This window comes from Branchiostoma belcheri, unplaced genomic scaffold (assembly GCF_001625305.1).
Source record: "Branchiostoma belcheri isolate BF01 breed outbred unplaced genomic scaffold, Haploidv18h27 scaffold57, whole genome shotgun sequence".
Taxonomy (NCBI): Eukaryota; Metazoa; Chordata; class Leptocardii; order Amphioxiformes; family Branchiostomatidae; genus Branchiostoma; species Branchiostoma belcheri.
Genome location: NW_017804209.1, coordinates 1,004,104 through 1,021,151, shown reverse-complemented (window position 1 = coordinate 1,021,151; position 17,048 = coordinate 1,004,104). Strand labels below are relative to the sequence as shown.

General features: G+C 46.0%; 1 protein-coding gene across 1 annotated transcript; it reads right to left on the bottom strand.

The window, feature by feature from the left end:
- Nucleotides 1–76: 76 nt before the first annotated feature.
- On the bottom strand, nucleotides 77–13,196 carry LOC109481714 (toll-like receptor 13). Its single transcript, XM_019784307.1, has 3 exons — nucleotides 9,969–13,196; nucleotides 3,304–3,568; nucleotides 77–1,635 (listed from the first exon to the last, which is right to left on the bottom strand). Exons 1-3 carry the CDS (start codon nucleotides 13,068–13,070, stop codon nucleotides 137–139), a joined length of 4,866 nt encoding a protein of 1,621 aa, XP_019639866.1. The 5' UTR covers nucleotides 13,071–13,196; the 3' UTR covers nucleotides 77–136.
- Between the last annotated feature and the right edge of the window lie 3,852 nt (nucleotides 13,197–17,048).

The following is a 17,048-nucleotide window of genomic DNA, read 5'->3' as shown; positions in this document are numbered from 1 at the left end:
ATACTATTTTGATACAGTTTAAAACTACATATTGCTGTAAAGTAGACTTAACACAAAAACGAAAAAACTTTCTTGAATAACAACACAAAATATGCACTCCAAAACAATAACAGTCTGGTGACACGGTTAGTTTTATCTACAGCGGTAGAAGGGGCACGTCATCCCCATCTCCAAACCACTGGTCGTCTGGATCTGGTAATAGAATTTCATCTTGCAGTTCCGGAATGTCCCGCATGGGGGCATGGACCTGCACTTCCACAACGTTTCTTATTTGGGCCAGTTCTTGCTGTTCCGGAATGTTCCGTACCGGGTCTTCCGGAATGTTCCGTACCGGGTCTTCCGGAATGTTCCGTACCGGGTCTTCCGGAATGTTCCTTTCCGGAGCGTTCTGTTCCGGACCCTGTACCTGCTGCTGAGGCTCTGGGTCCCGGGGTAGAGGATCGCCCAGAGCGTCTCGCAGCCGCCTCCAGAACAGCGGCCTTTTCCGCACGTCGTCTGGCCACATCAGGTACGTGTCCCTCTTTACTACGGCGTTCAGATGGCGGAACTGTTTCAGCATTTCGTTAGGAATCCTCTCCAGAAACACCAGGATGAGACGCACCCCTCCCCCCTCCTCAAACATGTGGTACTGGGCCAGCTGGAACTCGTACTCGCACCACTTACTCTTCAGGAAGTTCCTGGTGATGAGGCAGACGGTTCTCCGGCTGTTTTCCACGGCATCCGCGATGTTTTCCACAATGGGAGCGCCCACTGCAAAGTCCCTTTCGTGTATGACCAGACTGTAGTCAGGTTCCAGATTCTCTATCGCTTGATGTATAACCCAGCCGACGTCCCGGTTGTTGTAGGCAAGAAAAGCATCGTGCGTGTATCTGTGCGGCTCTTTGTTCTTTACTTCGCCAATCTTCGGTCTCCTCCACTTGTCCAACATCCACAGGTAGTACTGAACACGGCCGACGTGGTAGTCGACCAGGAAAATGGTCGTCATGGCGACGAAGATGCCAGAAGAGGCGAGCACACAAGCCAGAAGGCGGTTGGGCCGGAATCCATGACTACAGACTATGTCGAAAAACTTTCGTTCTGATGGATCCTGTCTGTTGTTAGAGTGTTGTATCTGCGTCAGCCCGTCTATCAATCGTCTTCCACGCAATCCAGCTGGACGGGAACATGTGTACCCTCGACCGACGTCAGGATAGGGGTTGTGGAAGTTCGCTACCCTGTCGTATTTATCCAGGGCACACTCAGCAAACCACATTAAGTTGCAGTCACACAGAAACGGGTTGTCTGCAATGTCGATAGTCTCTAACCAGGAGACAACAGGACCCAATGTTGTTTGATTTAACACAGCCAAACTGTTGCTCCTCAGATTTAGGTGTCTCAACCCGTACAGACGCTGAAAGGCGCCCCCAATCACTGCTATCCTGTTGGCTTCCAGGTTTAGATGTGCAAGGTTGCCTAAACCTTCAAATGTTGACTTAGTTATATTCTTTATCTTGTTGTTACTGAGATCCAGGAACTGTAGCCGCGATAGTCCACGGAAGGCGGATGGCATGACGGTGTTGATCTCGTTATGACTCAGATCCAAATGTTCCAGCTGGTCCGACCTTGTCAGTTGTCCTGTTTCGATACGGTGGATTTGGTTGTGAGAAAGAGTCAGCGTTTTCAATTTTCTCTTTATTTCTTCTGGGAATCCTTTTTGTATATCTGTTATACCGTTGTTATCCAACCTAAGTGTTTCTATGCCTGGTTGCCCACGAGTCATTGACTGATTAGCATAATCATAATCAGTCATTGACTGATTACCATAATCATAATCATAATTATAATCACAATTATAGTAAAAATGATCATTGAAAATATCATTGAGTTCATTGTTAGAAAGGTCGAGATACCGTAAACCCTCAATATAGCAGAGGTAAGAAAATGCATCTAGTCTGTTGTGCTGCAAATCAAGCACAGTGATATTCCGGGGGAAACAATCGACGGGAACATCTTCAATTTCATTATGACTCAAATTGAGATAATTCACACTTTTTAAACCACTGAAGTTAAATGATATAGCGTAGAAACATGAAGATTGACCCTTGTCTCTGTTGTTTAACTTATTGTGACTGAGATCAAGATAGTCCAAGGTCTCTGGAAGCTGAGCGTGGGAGGTTTCCAAGTCGTTCTGGCTCAAATCAAGATGAGTAAGCGAGGACAGTCCTTCAAACACGTATTGTGGTAAAGTAGAAATCCTGTTTTGTGTCAAGTTAAGATGAGTGAGCGAGGACAGTCCTTCAAACACGTATTGTGGTAAAGTAGGAATCACGCTTTGTGTCAAGTTGAGATGAGTGAGTGAGGACAGTCCGCTGAACGCCTTATCGTGTAAAGTTAACGTCTCGAAGGCGCCCTGCGTCAGATCCGGCCTTAGCAAATGTGACAAACCCGCAAAGGCGTTAGCTTCTATGGCGTTAAAATAGCCGAGGTGAAAAATCAAACTTTTCAAACTTTTCAGGCCATTTATTCCCGCAAGAGTATCAGATGTTAATTCGTCCGTTTCCGGTTCCAGCCCGGCTAATGACAACTCCTGAATCTGCGTGTGTCGGAGTTCAGGCAGAACGTCCATATTGGCGGGATGTGCAAAAGCGTCGAAGTCCAGCGTCTGCAGATGTGTGAGTGATTTCAGCAGGCCGGGAGCTATCCGAGCGAAAGTGCTTAAATGTTTCAGAGTCGGTAATAACGGCCGGCACAGTTGAGTATTCAGGGAAACGGAAGCTTGATATATTACTATAGTCTCTAATTTAGACATATTTATGAATACTGGTCCAAAGTAGAAGTCACTGACTCTTGGTAGATTGTTCAGAGTCAATCTTGTAAGGTTGTTCAGCGGTGCCCACAGCAGGCGTCGTTGTAAGAACCCACTTCCGCTGTGGACAATTCTCATGGTGGTATTTAGGTCCTCTTCTATGTCATCGATGAGTTCCGATATCTCTAGACTTTCCAATGAAGTCAAAGGATAAAAAGTATGATCGGGTAAATTGCTGATATTTTTCACGCCAAATACCAAAGTCCTGAGTTTAGATAATCCCGTGAACACTCCCTCACTGGCGACTCTATCGGTGTAAGTCCTCACGGCCAGATAGTTCAGGTTTCGCAGATCTTGAAATATTCTATTATGAAGAAGATACATTTGTGCATTTCTTCCTAAATAGGAATAACCAATATCTAGAACTTGTAATTTTACCAACCTTGCAAACGCACCGACCTCGATAGTCAGTATAGGATTATCAGACAGATCTAAGGATCTCAGGTTTCTTAACCCACTAAACGAGCCGTTATACAGTATAGTTATGTTGTTCTTACTGAGATCCATTATGATGACAGACTCGGGGATGCCGGGAGGTACTTGGGTTAGAGGCGCACGGGTTGGATGATACAGTCCATCCCCTTTACACACGACAGTTGTTGAGTTCCAGGTCTGACACACAGGTGGGGGGAGTTGTCCTCTAACCCGTCCATGTTGGGCGATGAACACGGAAACCACAGCCAAGCAGACGGCGAGAGGAGCGGGTTTAGACTCCATGTCGGTCTGGTGGGGTTTTTCTCAGGTTCGTCTCGTTGCGCGGACCGGTGGAGAGTATGATGTGAACACCTGCAGTTTTTGGTAAATAAGAGGAGAGGAGGCTTAGTTGTTGACATAATGTATGAGGGTGTACATACCAACATGTTTATTCTGTGTAACGCAAACTCTACCGTCTGCGGCTTTAGTGGCGGCTGGGTGTTAGGCGGGCGGCAACGGTGAAGCCATTTAATCAGGCTAAGGCCACACCGACTTAATTTTATGGATGACATCCTCTGAAGACCCCCAAACTAGTGCGCGCGGGCGAATAAAAAAAATTCCGGCGAAAAATAAAAATGCTACTAAACCACAGGAATACAAAGCTGGTATTGTGAATTCGCGACAGGACTTAGCGACGTATACGACAAGCCGGCTGGCGTTTTGCAGCATTATGAATCGGTACTGTACATACTTGAGTCGTGGAGCTTCGAATTCGATAGCCTTGGTGCTCGGCTCCGTGTTGTCGCTGACTACCATGGACTACCCGGGCCTAGAGCCAGGCCAGAGCCTCGGTGGAGGTGATCTTTTTTTTTAAAGGGCGACAGTCAAAAATCAATGCGCGCGCGGATGTCACCCATAAAATTAAATCAGTGTGGCCAGACGCCTAATACACATTCATTTAAAAAAAAAAAGCTGAACCTGACATTTTTCTGACCCGTTTATCTATGTATATGATCTGCGGCTTGCTCACAGGACAGACTCAGCCTTTCCTTGTTCCGTTCTGTCTGAAATGTATTCCCCAAGCCTGTCAAGCGTTTTGGGAAGTACGGTGGCCCATACGGACAAACTCGTCATCTGCGGAAATAGTTCCGTGGGCTACGCACAATCCTGCTTTGTTTGGCAAGTTATCTGTATGCACCATGTTAACTTAAGGTTAGGAATTTCTGATATGTATTTACAAACTATTTCCCACAAGTTAGATGTTGATTCTGGTAAGCTAAGATTCTACAAAAAATGTAAAACAGCATATTCTATGGAAAAATACCTGGACGTAGTTGATCTTAACATTCGCTCTACAATAAGTAAGTTACGCATTAGTGCACACCCTCTCGAAATTGAGAGAGGGTGGTATAAGAAGTTCCAAGTGTATGAACGAACTTGCAAACATTGTACGTTGAATACGGTGGAAGACGAAACACATTTTATCTCAAATTGTACCCTCTATAGCAATAAACGAAGTGAACTCGACGTAGCCTCCAAATTCTACCCCAACTTTACACATATACAAATGAAAACTACTCTCCTCTTAACATCCCCAAAACCCACAAATTACAGAAAAAGTGGGATCCTTAAGCTTTGTCTTCCTCCGAAGCTCTGGCCTGGCTCTAGGCCTGGGTAGTCCATGCTATTTAGCGACAATAGGTAGCCGGCGATAACTCATAATGGCGGCACCCGAAGCTCCAGATCAAAGTACATACATGTACGTACACTGCCGATTCAAAACTTCGCAAAAAGCCAGCATAAGCCGGCTTGTCGTATACGTCGCAAATTCACAATACCAGCTTTGTATTCCTGTGGTATAGTAGCATTTTTATTTTTGGTCGGAATTTTTTTATTCGCCCGCGAGCACTAGTTTGGGGGTCTTCAGACGATGCCATCCATAAAATTAAGGCGGTGTGGCCTAACCATACAACATTGTTCTAAAAGTAAAGAGAATGCAAAATAGCTTAAGGAACCCCTGCCATAAGCCAGAAGGGTTAGGATTAAAGAATCCATCAATCATTCTATAACGCCACAGCTGTATCTGACAAGGTATATATTTCCTCCAAATAGCTGGACTTTCAGACATCTTTTCAGAGCGATTATAGAGTGAGACTATACCGCCTTGGTATAGTACTCTCCAAGCAGAGGTTTGGGTTTGGGGCTATGTTTAGCGTGTTTTTATTACCTTCGCCAAGAAGGTTATGTTTTCAGTAGCGTTTGTCTGTGTGTGTGTGTGTGTGTGTGTGTGTGTGTGTGTGTGTGTGTGGTTTTAGCAAGATAACTCGAGAAGCAGTGGATGGATTGGAATGAAACTTGGTAGGTGGGTCGGTCTTCATGAGACCTAGAAATGATTAGATTTTGGGCCCCCTTGCGGCTTTCCTAGGCACTGCAGCTGAACTTCCGGTTTTGATATCTCATGTTCTGGACATGCTAGGGTCATGAATTTTGGTTGGTAGATAGCTCTTGGGGTAGGGAAGAAGTGACATGAGTTTGGGTCCCCTAGCGCCTTGTTATGGAACTGCAGGAGCATTTGTTGAAAAAATTTGAAGGACGATAACTCAAGAACCGGTTGACGTATTGTCGTGATTTTTGGTATGTAGGTAGTTGAAGTGATGCTTGACATGATCAGATGACAATTATGCAAATCAGGAGCTAATTTGCATAATTAATGAGGAAATTCTATAAATCTGCTTTGTTCGATAATAGAAGTATGAAACACTTGTGACATCACTTGTGAGAACGAGAAAAAACATCTGAGGATATAGATTATGTAAATGAGGATGTGCATAAAAAATGCATAAAAAATGGCAAATTTTTATTATTTCATAGTTGTAACTGCTAGGAATTTCATACTTGCCACATTTGGAAGTTGAGTGAAGATGAACATCAAAACAAACATAATTTATTCAAATCATTTGCATAATTTATGAGGAAGTGCTATAATAGCATTTTTGTTAAGATAAGGCTGTCTTGGGTGGAGAATATGATCAACTGATACAATCCATGCAAATGGGGCTCTTACTTACAAAATCAATGATTAAAATTGTATCATTTGTCAACCACAAGGGTTAACATCATTTGGCGAAGGTATGAGATCGTGGAACTCTTGTTTCACACGAATGAGAAGAAAGTTAAAAACCCACCTTCACAGCAAGATGTCTGTGAGAAGAGCTGGGCCGGCGGTGGGGGAGGGGGGCAGGCGCGGAAGAGTCCGTTCGTCGTCTGAAACAACGGCGTCAGGTCCTACACCACCGGCAGCGTCCAACGCTCTTTACACGGCCAACAAGACCCCGGAGGTAACTACACTTGATCGAGATCTCACACGACTTCAGCTCGGACCGGGCGGCGTGGTGCACACCTCCTCTACCACTGTGCCGACCGATCTGGGGGCCGACGACATCACTCTGGACCAACTACGGAAAAACCTGCCACTACAACGCGCTGTGGACTTCAAGTTTCCCCAACTGTCGACATCGGTGGGCAAACCGGCTCAGAAAGGCAAGAAAACATTCCTTTCACCCGAAACGTTCGCAACAGACACTTCGCCGGTTGACGCTCCAAGTCCAAGTTTGGCTGATTTCCGTCAGTAGCATCACACCGTGCGGACATCTGGTCTTCCCAATCACCAAGGTGTCAAAATAGCGCCAACTAAACTTCACGTCTCTGCCTGGCGCCACCTTCTAGACGGCTACCATGACAACACCCTGTGTGATCTGATAGAGTATGGTTTTCCCATCAATTATATCAATTATGTGTCTGCCACCCGGCCAACCGTCCCCAAGACTAATCATCCTTCCGCTCTCAGATCATGTAAACACTCACATACGGACAGAATTAGCTCACGGCGCCACCATAGGTGATTTCCGGCCACCCTCTCTGCCCCAGACAAGCCTATAGCTAGGTTCACATGTGCTCCATCATCCGCGCTCCACCGACCGCGCCAGCTTTCCTGGTTCCGAGCACGACACACGGACTGGTGGTCTCTCTCACCCACGACTCGCTGGTAAAACACCTCAAAACAATCCTCACCGCCGCCGGCCTCTCGGCCGCCCAATACTCAGGGCACAGCTCTCGCCGAGGCGGTGCCACCTTTGCTTGGCGCTGTGGCGCTGAACCCCAACTCATAAAGCTTCTCGGGGATTGGTCCTCAGACGCTTTCGAGGTTTACCTCGACTCCTCTTTCTCTCAACGGAAAACCTTCAGTCATCTCCTTTCCCAAAAAATCAAACTGGGTCTCACAGATCTGTCCGACAACCCCTCCCCCCCCCGGGTCGTAAGACTTTTCCGCAGGTTACAGATACCTAGTATAGTTATTTTGCCCCGTTGGGCATCTTGTTTCTTAGAAGTTATTAGTCGACTTTCATTTCTATGTAACGTACAATAGTTAACACCTAGGTTCAGTTTGTTATTAAACCAGTTTACTTTCCTGGCGGCTCCTAATCGTCACTTATATTATGTTAAAGTAGTTAGCACTTAGGTTAAGTTTTGTTAACCAGTTCCCTAGCGCCTACTGATCGTCACTCTGTCATGTAACGTACAGTAGTTAGCACTTAGGTTCAGTTTGTTAGGCAGTCCCTGGCGTCTCCTAATTGCGATTTATCTACATGTCTTAACGTTTTTATTTAGGTCATGCATTCAGTACCTTGTCAGTTCGTTAGACCAGGCTGGTCCCCTCTCTCTTCTCTGCACTCTCCCACTCCTTGCCTACCAGTTCACACACTCTACGGGCTTGGTTCTTTGTGTTTTTTTTTAATCAGTTCTCACCTGAATAAATTATCTACCAAGCCCATCACTCTGTTTTCCTTGTATGCATGGGAGAGAGAGTAATTATGGATACAGGCGGCCAACAGAAAGTCCCCTCGCCCCACCGGATGTGCTTGGAGATTACCTAACCCTGCGAAAATACTCAAATACGTCACTTGAGGAAATAATTCCGTGAAATGCAAGCCCGATCCTGCCTTGTTTTATAGCAAGATATCATTTTGCCCTGAGTCATACAATACACAGCATTTGAAATCTTAAGTTGTGTGTTTTGGTATGAATATTTGTCAAAATTTGAAATCTTGAAAACTAATTGAGGGTTCATACTATGGCAGCCCACCACAGAGCACTGAAGCCGACTGTAGGTGGGCGGTAGTAGCCATGGGAGTCGACTGGGCGCCGGGCCAACACAGCACAGCATTTATAACTGTTACAGTACATAGTAACGTTACATGGCCAAAGATACTGCCTTGTTCAGCAACTTCTTATTTCGTCCTGAGACATACTATGGCGGTAGTAGCCATGGGAGGCGACTGGGCGCCGGGCCAACACAGCACAGCATTTATAACAGTGCATAGTAACGTTACATGGCCAAAGATACTGCCTTGTTCAGCAACTTCTTATTTCGTCCTGAGTCATACTATGGCGGTAGTAGCCATGGGAGGCGACTGGGATCCGGGCCAACACAACACAGCATTTATAACAGTGCATAGTAACGTTACATGTGCTTTATGTGTGCTTTATTAAACTCCATTAGCGACACACAAGACATTGGTACAAAATCAAGTATGTAGCTAATCTTCCTGGAGTTTGGCCAAAGATACTGCATTGTTCAGCAACTTCTTATTTCGTCCTGAGTCATACTATGGCGGTAGTAGCCATGGGAGGCGACTGGGCGCCGGGCCAACACAGCACAACATTTATAACAGTGCATAGTAACGTTACATGGCCAAAGATACAAGGGGGCCCACAAGCTCTTTTCCGTAGAGCGTAATCGGCCGTTTTAATTCTACGCAGAGCGTAGAAGAACCGCTCTAATTCAACTTAGAGCGTAATTGGCGCATTTTGCGTAGAGCGTATTCGCCGTTTTAATTCCACGTAATGCGTTGTAGCCACTTGGAATTTATCGTAAAGCGTAATCGGGAGGTTTCCGAATTAAGCGTAGAGCGTTGTCGGGACCCCCCCCCCTTCAAGGCCCTGTTACAACAGTACAATCATGTTTCTACGATTCTAACCACGGTGTTAACGGATACCGTTTCAATCTTACGGTCAAAGTCATTACTTCATATCACACGACAAAGAACTATCAGTTGACATCACACCGAATTCAAAATTGTTCATGAAACTTTTATTGATACACTTATTAAAAATGTAGTAATGTACAAAAAAATGTACAAAAAAATCACCAACTTACCATCATTAGCCAAAACTACATAGTGCTGTACAATGTATATCTACACATACACATAACAGCGTTACCAATTTAACAAAGGCATTCATATACATATAATTAAGTGTAGTCAACATTATCAGACAAGCTTAATACAATCTCATGCCTGAATAAGACTTTCAAGTACAAGTGATATGAAAAAATATGGTGGTAAACAAATAAATTTAAAATTACTATAATGCACAAGAGAATTCTAAAACGTACTATCTGATCCAGTTAGTTTAAAACTACATATTGCTGTACAGTAGGCTTTGCACAAAAGACATACAATTTTCTTGAATAACAACACAAAATATGCACTCCAAAACAATAACAGTCTGGTGACACGGTAAGTTTTATCTACAGCGGTAGAAGGGGCACGTCATCCCCATCTCCGAACCACTGGTCGTCTGGATCTGGTAATAGAATGTCATCTTGCAGTTCCGGAATGTCCCGCACGGGGGCATGGACCTGCACTTCCACAATGTCCCTTACTGGAGCCTGTTCTTGCTGCTCCGGAATGTTCCGTTCCAGAACACGTGCCTGCTCTTCCGGAATGTTCCGTTCCGGAGCGTTCTGTTCCGGACCCTGTGCCTGCTGCTGAGGCTCTGGGTCCCGGGGTAGAGGATCACCCAGAGCGTCTCGCAGCCGCCTCCAGAACAGCGGCCTTTTCCGCACGTCGTCTGGCCACGTCAGGTATGTGTCCCTCTTTACTACGGCGTTCAGATGGTTGAACTGTTTCAGCATTTCGTTAGGAATCCTCTCCAGAAACACCAGGATGAGACGCACCCCTCCCCCCTCCTCAAACATGTGGTACTGGGCCAGCTGGAACTCGTACTCGCACCACTTACTCTTCAGGAAGTTCCTGGTGATGAGGCAGACGGTTCTCCGGCTGTTTTCCACGGCATCCGCGATGTTTTCCACAATGGGAGCGCCCACTGCAAAGTCCCTTTCGTGTATGACCAGACTGTAGTCAGGCTCCAGATTCTCTATCGCTTGATGTATAACCCACCAGACGTCCCGGTTGTTGTAGGCAAGAAAAGCATCGTGCGTGTATCTGTGCGGCTCTTGATTCTTGACTTCGCCAATCTTCGGTCTCCTCCACTTGTCCAACATCCACAGCAAGTACTGAACACGGCCGACGTGGTAGTCGACCAGGAAAATGGTCGTCATGGCGACGAAGATGCCCGAAGAGGCGAGCACACAAGCCAGGAGGCGGTTGGGCCGGAATCCATGACTACAGACTGTGTCGAAGAACTTTCGTTCTGATGGATCCTGCCTGTCGTTAGATTTTTGTTTCTGCGTCAGCCCGTCTATCAAACGTCTTCCACGCAATCCAGCTGGACGGGAACATGTGTACCCTCGACCAAAGTCAGGATAGGGGTTGTGGAAGTTCGCTACCCTGTCGTATTTATCCAGGGCCCACTCGACAAACCACATTGAATTACAGTCACACAGAAACGGATTGTCTGCAATGTCGATAGTCTCTAACCGGTGGACAACAGGACCCAGTGTTGTTTGATTTAACACAGCCAAACTGTTGCTCCTCAGATTCAGGTGTCTCAACCCGTACAGACGCTTAAAGGCGTCCCCAATCACTGGTATCCTGTTGGCTTCCAGGTTTAGATGTGTAAGGTTGCCTAAACCTTCAAATGTTGTCTTAGTTATATTCTTTATCTTGTTGTTACTGAGATCCAGGAACTGTAGCCGCGATAGTCCACGGAAGGCGGATGGCATGACGGTGTTGATCTCGTTATGACTGAGATCCAAATGTTCCAGCTGGTCCGACCATGTCAGTTGTCCTGTTTCGATACGGTGGATTTGGTTGTGAGAAAGAGTCAGCGTTTTCAAGCTTCTCCTTATTGCTGGTAACCCTTCTCCTATTTCTGTTATACCGTTGTTATCCAGCTTAAGTGTTTCTATGCCTGGTTGCCAACAAATAGTAAAATCACTATAAAACTCGAAAAAATCATCGAGTTCATTGTTAGAAAGGTCGAGATACCGTAAACCCTCAATATTGCAGAGGGCAAGGAATCTTTCCAGTCTGTTGTGTTGCAAATCAAGCACAGTGATATTCCGGGGGAAACAAGTCATGGGAACTAGGTCAATTTCATTATGACTCAAATTCAGATGATTCACCCATTTTAAACTGCCGAAGTTAAATGATATAGAGGAGTTACATGGTTGACCTGTGACTCCGTATAACTTATTGTGACTGAGATCAAGATAGTCCAAGGTCTCTGGAAGCTGAGCTTGGGAGGTCTGCAACTCGTTCTGGCTCAAATCAAGATGAGTGAGCGATGACAGTCCTTCAAACACGTATTGTGGTAAAGTAGAAATCCAGCTTTGTGTCAAGTTGAGATGAGTGACTGAGGACAGTCCGCTGAACGCCTTGTCGTGTAAAGTCTCGAGGGTGACCCGCGTCAGATCCAGTCTGTGCAAATGTGACAAACCCGCAAAGGCGTTAGCTTCTATGGTGACCAAATCGCTGTCGGACTTGAAAATCAAAGTTTTCAAACTTTTCAGGCCTTTTATTCCCGCAAGAGTATCAGATGATAATTTCTGCGTTTCCAGTTCCATGTTGAAAAATGACAACTCCTGAATCTGCGTGTGTCGGAGTTCAGGCAGAACGTCCAAAATGGTGAAATACGGATATGAAGCACGGTTGTCGAAGTCCAGCGTCTGCAGATGTGTGAGTGACTTCAGCAGACCGGGGGATATCCGAGCGCCAGTGCGTAAATGTTTCACAGTCGGTAATAACGGCCGGAACATTTGTGCATTGAGGGAAACGTCAGTTTGATATATTTCTATAGTCTCTAATCTAGACATATTTGTAAATACAGGTCCAAAGTAGAAGTCACTGGCGCTAGGTAGCCTGAAATCGATGATCTCGAGTCTCAACGTTTTAAGGTTGTTCAGCGGTGCCCACAGCAGGCGTCGTTGTAAGAACCCACTTCCGCTGTGGACTAGGTCATCTTCTATGTAATCGCCGACTATCTCTAGACTTTCCAATGAAGTCAAAGGATCAAAAATATGATCGGGTAAATTGCTGATATTCATCACGAGTCGTAAATGCCTGAGTTTAGATAACCCCGTGAACACGCCCTCACTGGCGACTGTATCGGTGTAAGTCTCCACGGCCAGATAGTTCAGGTTTCGCAGATCTTGGAACATTCCATTATGAAGAAGATACATTGGTTGAGAATCATAAATATCTAGACGTTGTAATTTTTCCAACCTTGCAAACGCACCGGCCTCGATAGTCTGTATAGGATTATCAGACAGGTCTAAGGATCTCAGGTTTCTTAACCCACTAAACGAGCCGTTATACAGTATAGTTATGTTGTTCTCACTGAGATCCACCGTGATGACAGACTCGGGGATGCCGGGAGGTACTTGGGTTAGAGGCGCATGGGTAATTGGATGATACAAGTCATCATCCCATTTACACACGACAGTTGTTGAGTTCCAGGTCTGACACACAGGTGGGGAGAGTTGTCCTCTAACCCGTCCATGTTGGGCGATGAACACGGAAACCACAGCCAAGCAGACGGCGAGAGGAGCGGGTTTAGACTCCATGTCGGTCCATGTGCGATAGGCCACTGTCAATTTTTGTTGAGATCGCTGTTACTTTATTTATATGATACTGAGATATTAACTGAACAACAAGATCACTGTGCAGTCCGTACAAGATTTCTGAGAATCATACACATAACACCATAAACTCGGTCCGTTGAAAGATTCCAGAGAGTCAAACACTCGACACATAACACCGTGAACACTGTCCGTTGAAAGATTCTGGAGTCATACACTCAACACAACACACCGTGAACTCGGTCCGTTGAAAGGTTCCCGAGAGTACACTCAACACATTAAACACCGTGAAAAGGGTCCGTTGAAAGATTCCGGATATGCATACACTCAACACATAACACCGTGAACTCGGTCCGTTGAAAGATTCCGGATATTCATACACTCAACACATAACACCGTGAACTCGGTCCGTTGAAAGATTCCCGAAAATCATACACTCAACACATAACACGGTGAACACTGTCCGTTGAAAGATTCCGGATAGCCATACACTGAACACATAACACCGTGAACTCGGTCCGTTGAAAGATTCCCGAGAGTCATACATTCAACACAACACACCGTGAACAGGGTCCGTTGAAAGATACCGGAGAATCATACACTCAACACTTAACACCGTGAACTCGGTCCGTTGAAAGATTCCCTAGAATTCCCCATTCAATGAACCATGCATATATAACACTTACTGGGTACTTGGGCCGCTGAATCATACAATAAAAAGCACAATTTACTCAGCTGTGACTTCCTTATCGGCGTTCAGGGTTTAGGAGATAGTTGGCGCAAAGGCCGACGGGAGTATGGTAGAACCGGTTTTGCAGGTGAACGTCACGCGAACAAGCAGCACTGCTGACACGTGAACACCACGTGAAAAACTAGCTACAGACACGTGATGACCACCTGCAAGTTCGTCTGCCACAAGCCCTTTTTCCGTAGAGCGTAATCGCCCGTTTTAATTCTACGTAGAGCGTAGACGGACCGCTCTAATTCAACGTATAGTAGAGCGCAATTGACGCATTTTGCGTAGAGCGTAATTCGCCGTTTTAATTCTACGTATTGCGTTGTGGCCACTTGGAATTTATCGTAATCTCTTCAGTTACAAACAAGCTTTCACTGCTTTGACGTTTCAGATCCATTGCGATGGCTAAAAACAAAATACTCACCAATAAAAATACACTTTCATACAGTCCTTTAGTTTTTGACTTGGTACTCTTTTAGGGTACACTCGGGGTAATACATGAATGCCTTTAATACTCGAACGCGTTCGCAAAATCGCTGCTATAATCGACAGAATCGCAAGGGGGCTATCGATGATAACTTCAAAGACACTTCAAAAACATGACAGGGTGCGAAATGCCATTTCAAAAGACCCTATTTTCTGCGAAATGCCACAAGGAAAATAAAATTCTCGATACCATCTATAATTTAGGGGTAACTAACTAGCCATGAAAACTTTTTTGGGGTACGATACCATATTTTAAAGAAGATATGAAGCATTTTGTAAAGTCCTATTTCTGGCGAACTGAACGTTACCCTTTATACTGGCCGCTAATGTCGCTGCTGCACAAAGCAATGACATCACCTCTAGCCAATCAGACGCACGATAGGCCCACATTTCCCGCCACGGTTCGAAAATGGAAACAGGCTTTCAAATCAAACGTTCACCGCCATCTCTTGACACAGTCACGTTTCTCTCATATTTCTAGTTCAATGCCGAGAAGTGGTCGCATAGGCCTTGCATGCATTGAACCACTCCGTTAAAAAAAAAAAAAATAACCAAGCTAAAGCGTTCGAAAGTCGCCGTTCGGCTCTCGGCAATCTTCGGGAGACTTCGGTATATGTTCGTATGGTTCTTTGGAATCCTCGTCAGGTTGTAGACCGAGTTCACAGTGTGTGCTCGTGTTGAGTGTATGATTCTCGGGAATCTTTCAACGGACCATATATAAGGAGTAAACGATCTTCCACCATCAACCTCTGCTTGGAGAGTAATCCCATAGACCATAACAGGTGGTCACAATTTTTAAAAACATCTCAGAACTGCAGGAGTCCCTGTCATCACACGTTCTATATAATCTCTACCAGACTAACTATGCTGGCTATATATAAAGGAGAATGTTTGCCAGGGGAGTTTGACCGCCTTGTAGGTTTGACTGGCCGCGCAGGGAAAGAAACTACCTCCCCGCGACCGGACTCCCTTGGCCCATTTTATTCTTTTTTTTTTGCCGAATCGTACAATCCAATCCGTATTCCCGTAGCCTCTACCAGGCTCCGGGAGACGGCTGAAAGGAGTAGAAATCGGTCAAATAGAGAGATAATATGCCGAGGGAGTTGGTCTGATGGAAAGGACATTAACTCCCTCGGCGTGTTATCTCTCTATTTGACCGATTTCTACTCTTTTCAGCCGTCTCCCGGAGCCTGGTAGAGGCTACTCAGGACTGTTGGCGTCCCCTGTATTGTAACCACGCGTTCTATAAGCCACATTCTAGGCTGAAATTCCTGGCACAGTCATACATGTGTAAGCAACCTTCAAGACACCATACCATATACGTAATCTCCAAGCAGATCATACGGTGGCAAAGCAGTGTCCATTGGCCAGGAGTGTCTATATACCCTACTACTTAGCACTAGACAGTCCTCTGGCAAATGGATACTGCTTTATACTCTCCAAGCAGAGGTTGTGGGGGAATGATCGTTACCTTTTTATATATGGCCGTTTTTTTTTGTCCTGACCCCCACCAACCCGTCGGTGGCCGGCGACCTTCTCTGGCTAATGGATACTGCCTGGCCAATTTGATACTGTCTTTTTACCACCGAGAGGGATCTGCTTGGAGATTAACTGCTATAGCCTGTGGTACCCAAGCGCCGGGGGGCTCCCTACATAGTTTTGTGTAGCGGACTAACTAGGGAGCCGGCGAAAAGCGAGCTAGGTACTGCTAGTGCCACGGTAACGATCTATATCATCAATCAATCAATCAATCAAAAATGGTTTATTGTTAAAATCACGAACATTGCAGCAGAAGCTGAATTGCGTTCAGAGATGTACTATCCAATAGACCGTAACAGGTGGTCACCCTTTTCACAAACATATCAGGACTGCTGGCTAATCTCCAAGCAGATCCCTTTCGGTGGCAAAAAGAAAACGATCATTCCCCCACAACCTCTGCTTGGAGAGTATGCTGGCGTCCCTGTATTATAATCTGTCCATCGTGGATGGGTGGAAAAATAGAAATTGGCCGAAATAAAGGGATAGTATACCAGAGAAGATCCAGCCGGCCAAAGAAGATCCGTGGGTCGCGAATTGGAGCTTCTATGGCCCTGGATCTTCTATGGTATACTATCCCTTTATTTCGACCAATTTCTACTATTTTTCCAGCTAGCGATCCGCGGTGCCTGGTAGAGGCTAGGAGTCCCTGCATTCACGCGTTCTATAGTCCACATTCCAGGCCGGAATTCCAGCCTCCCCATCCGCCGTGCGTTCAGCGTGCCCTTTGCGCTGAATTCCCGCGGCATTTCGGCGCAGAATGGTGGGTGGGATTGGGGCGGGCCGACCCGTCCGAAAATAGCGCGCGTCCCCGGGACCCCCTTTCTCCACACATTCCAGCCTCCGGCTCCTTTCTTCGTGCGGATATTTTTAGCCCATTGTGTTGGGTACACAGTAGCGGACAGACCGGGGCTTTTGTTCGGGCGACAGTGCACGGGGACCCCGCCGCGCTCCGGGCGGAGGGACGCTGCCATTGTCGGGCCGGGCCTGCGTCATCGCCGCTCAACTGTGGCGGGCCGGCGGGTACTATTGTCGGGCCGGGTTAGCCTCTACCAGGCATCTGGAGGCGGCTGGGAAGAGTAAAATAAATGGACAATTATAGCAAGAAGCTTTCATGTCCTTGGTTATCTCTCTATAATCAAGGACATTCTACTGATGAAAGCTTCTTGAGATAACCTATTCTCCAAGCAGAGGTTTGGTTGTTG

Bases quoted from the DNA above. Each gene is read 5' to 3' on its own strand.
- LOC109481714 (XM_019784307.1), bottom strand. From the start codon at position 13,070: ATGGAGTCTAAACCCGCTCCTCTCGCCGTCTGCTTGGCTGTGGTTTCC. The intron at 3,569-9,968 runs GTGCAGGTCCAT...AAACCCCACCAG, and splicing joins CAGTAAGGGACATTGTGGAA to ACCGACATGGAGTCTAAACC. The intron at 1,636-3,303 runs GTGGGTTAAGAA...TTTCTCACAACC, and splicing joins ACTGTATAACGGCTCGTTTA to AAATCCACCGTATCGAAACA.